The sequence below is a fragment of the Pistacia vera genome, unplaced genomic scaffold (genome assembly GCF_008641045.1).
Source record: "Pistacia vera cultivar Batoury unplaced genomic scaffold, PisVer_v2 Contig805, whole genome shotgun sequence".
Taxonomy (NCBI): Eukaryota; Viridiplantae; Streptophyta; class Magnoliopsida; order Sapindales; family Anacardiaceae; genus Pistacia; species Pistacia vera.
The window spans coordinates 705,639-709,371 of NW_022196674.1; the positions used below are offsets into that span (position 1 = coordinate 705,639).

The 3,733-nt window shown below is 35.6% G+C and overlaps 1 protein-coding gene across 1 annotated transcript; it reads right to left on the bottom strand.

Annotated features, from left to right (window-relative positions):
* Positions 1–827: 827 nt before the first annotated feature.
* LOC116117383 (E3 ubiquitin-protein ligase CSU1-like) lies at positions 828–3,403 on the bottom strand. The gene is made up of 2 exons (XM_031403428.1): positions 3,002–3,403; positions 828–1,617 (listed from the first exon to the last, which is right to left on the bottom strand). The coding sequence occupies exons 1-2, from the start codon at positions 3,238–3,240 to the stop codon at positions 942–944; spliced, it is 915 nt and encodes a 304-aa protein (XP_031259288.1). The 5' UTR covers positions 3,241–3,403; the 3' UTR covers positions 828–941.
* Positions 3,404–3,733: the final 330 nt, after the last annotated feature.

Sequence of the window (3,733 nt, forward strand, 5' to 3'; positions counted from 1 at the left end):
CGAACCTGCAATAAAACCAGGCAAAGTTGCTGGGTTCTACATTGATTGGCTTAACAGGTTTGATTAACTGGTCAAACCGGATGACAAAAATTTTAAAATTCAGTAAATATATCCCTAAAAATTACAGTTAAATCTCTACAGGTTTGAAATTTAGTAAAAACACCTCAAATACAAATCGGCAGTCGATTGATTGGCGGTTGCGACACTTCAAATGCAATCTCAATCATCCTTTGAGCCCATTCCCCATAAAATATACAAAAAATCTAGTTCGATTTCGGCTAGATCTCACCGACGCCGATGTCAACAACCCTTTCCATCACCCCAAAAATACTTTTTTTTGCCTCTCGACCAAAACCCACCTCATCCCACCCCCGCTAGCCTCGCCAATCACCGGCAAAAGCCAGTTGTTGCCACGACCTTTTTTTTTCAATTTTCGATCGATTTACTCATTGGAAATCAACTCCATTGCCACCATTGCACTCACCAGCAGTTTCTCTTCAAAAGCACCAACATCCTGGTTTTTCAATTGTTCACCAATCATCTCAATTTCTAAGGTTTTTGGTGAATAGTAAAACGAGTAATCAAACCCAATGAAAGCCTCGGGTTTCAATTGAACCGATTCAACTAGCTGAGCCAAGCCGAGTTTTAAAACAATGGTTGGGTGGTATGCGCTCATATCGCCACCAGACTAGCTCAAAACTCAGGCCAAATATTTATCAACTAAAGGTCAAAAAGAAAGTACTCAAACCAATCATCAATAACATCATAAAAAGAAAATGCATTATTGTTGGTGCTCATAAGACATAGATATAACATAAAAAGACAAGTGCGAAACATAGTTGAATCCAATTTACAACACATCAACACTTCGGCAGGGCTATTGGATCCATACTTTTTCTTAGCCAAGAGAGATTGCTACACAATTAACATAACTTCAAAACTCATGTCTTCATTGCAGGTCTCACCAGCCCCAACCCTGAACCACTACCCAAATGTTTAAAGTCTGTTGCTTGAAGTCGATCCCCATGGCCAGCAAACCCTGTCCCTCCTTTCTCCAAGTTCACCAAATTTCTCTCTTTACATGCCTTATTGCAGACCAAACAAACCTTATCGACAGCCATAAACTTGTCGGCACATTTTTTGCAGAACACATGCCCACATGAGCTTAGGGCAACAAGTGACAATGTGTTAGTCAGGGTAACCTTGCAGCTGGGACAAATATATGTCTTATCAAGTGAATTGGATTCATTCTCCTCGCTGTTGTCTTCTGTAAATTGGATTGGGAAGAGGGTTTTCATTTTGAGTTTCTCCTTGCCTTCTGGACAGACTGTACTAGTAGAAGGGGCTTCAACCTTTGCAGGAGCCTCTGGTGTAGCAGAGGGCAGCCAAAATGCTTTCATTGTCCGAAGGGCTTCCTCTTCGTAAGATGTGGCTTTCACACTATTTGCACCATGGAAACCATGCTTGTCTCGGCCGTGATTTCTATCACTGTATTGTGGTACTGCACCATGGTTTTGCTGATCAAAGGCATCAAGCTCTCTAGCTTTCTGCAACATTAACTTTTCTTCTTCCTCTTCCTTCTCTTGCTTCTGCAGAGCAGCATGAGCAGCTAACTTTCTGACAGACAAAGAAAGAATCAAGCTCTTCAGCACAGAATTGACAACAAAACCCAAAACACTAAGCTAACCATTAACCCAAAAAATAAACAAACTGGAAAACAAGAAATGTGTATCACGTTTATTTCATTGATTTAAAAAACTATGCAATTATGAGAAGTACATGGCAGTTCTAGAATAAGCTTATTATCATATCTTTCTCATGCCATTGGTCCCATATGTTGAACTGCAGCTGGTAAATTACTAATAACATGGATTTACCATCAATAGTAGAGGAAATCTAAAAGAAGATGCTTGCTTAAGTAATCTAAATTAGGTATTCCTAAAAGGAGGCAAGAAGTATGGGAATTGAGAATGAATATCTTGTGTAGTGTGAGAACAAACTACGATATAAACATGAACATTTTAAACTTCTCCCATCGGGCAAGTGATACCTGATTGATTGTAAAGAAATATATAGACATTCATCTCATCGGCAAAATTTACATAGAATTTTAGGGCTCATTTTATTTAGAATTCAAAAATAATTTTTTGTTTTTGAAACCAAGGTATACAAGAAAAATTAAGAAAACTCATGTGGTGATATATATATATATGACCTTTAGATATTAAAGGTTTTTTTAATACAATCTAGATGTTTGGATTATATCTTAGTTTTTGAAAATTATTTTTAATCAAAGTAAAACAAGCACTAAATTTAAAAGCTATCTAACATAACTTCACAATAAGCAGGCTGCCAAAGTGAAGAAAAGATACATACACACTAAAAGTTCTAAAAATCTAAAAAAAAAAAAAAAAAAAAAAAAAAATGCAAACCATTTTGAAGTGATACATGTGAAAAATTTAAACAAGATAGCTTATCAATTCATATTTTTCATGTAACACACACTTATGGGTAGATCTCCTTAGTTCTCAACCAACCGTTCTGCCTAGTGCTATCAATCTATTAAAGAATCTATAAATTTTGCTCACTTTCCTCAGGAAGTTTCAAACCATTACTTCCCTCATCTATTCAAAATCTCTGCCAAGAGTAATGCAATAAACATCATTAGTTTAGAAGCACAAACATATAGTTTTCGCATCTGAATCAATGAATCATGCTTTGTAAACCATCATTTATCAATGCGATGCCACAATGTTTCCCACTCCTTAAATTTTTCAATCAGTCAATTAGCTTCTTAACATTCACGTTAATAGCTCCCAAGTCAATATGTTGATGATTTAGTTTCATAAAAGAGACTTGTACACAATCATTTTGCTGCTTATGAACTCCATCAGTACCAAAGTCTAATCTAAGCGAGCACGACAATTTAACAGATATTTATAAGCAATTTCTTCATCTTGAAGAAAACAAAATAGAAGTAAAAGCCGAAGTTGAAGCAAACCTTTGGATGTCTTTTTTCTGGGCGAGAAGGCACTCGAGAATGCATTCTTTACAGAAGACGTGACCTTTCTGGCAGCACATAGGATCGATGAATGGCTTCAAGCAAAGGCAACAAGCATCAAAAGGTTTTATTGAGTCCTTGCCAAGCCTCTCCTTCTGCGTTCCATACCCCAGCTTACGCTTCTCATCGTACGTGAAAAAGGCCAGGTCATTGTTGTTCTTTGAGTGTCTCTGCGGCATCTTTATCTCTGATGAGAAGGCCTAAATTGATTTTGGATCGGGAAATAGAATTGAAATTCGAAACCCTAGAAATTGCGAGACGTTTGAACTGAATCAATTTTTTCTCAAGGCTATTTATATTAGAGCAGTATTGTTATAGACGTAGGATGTGATAAGAAAGACGGTTTTGTTATTCTTTCCCTCTTCACTCTTCAGATATAAAAGATCGGCCTTAGGTCTAAAATCAACGGCTAAGTATTGATCTTGAGCGTACTGGATCAGGAAAAAATAGACCTTTTTCTTTTTTAATTGTAATATATGTAAATCGAATAATATTCCTATTAAAAACCAATCTAAAATTTAAAACATTTTTCTCTTAATAAAAGTAATTTTTTTTGTTTAGTTATATATACATCATTCATATTGAATTTTTTTTTTTTTTTCTTTTAATATTTTTTTTTTCCTTTTACATAATAAATAATATTATTTATGGAGTTAAAAGATATTGATCCGT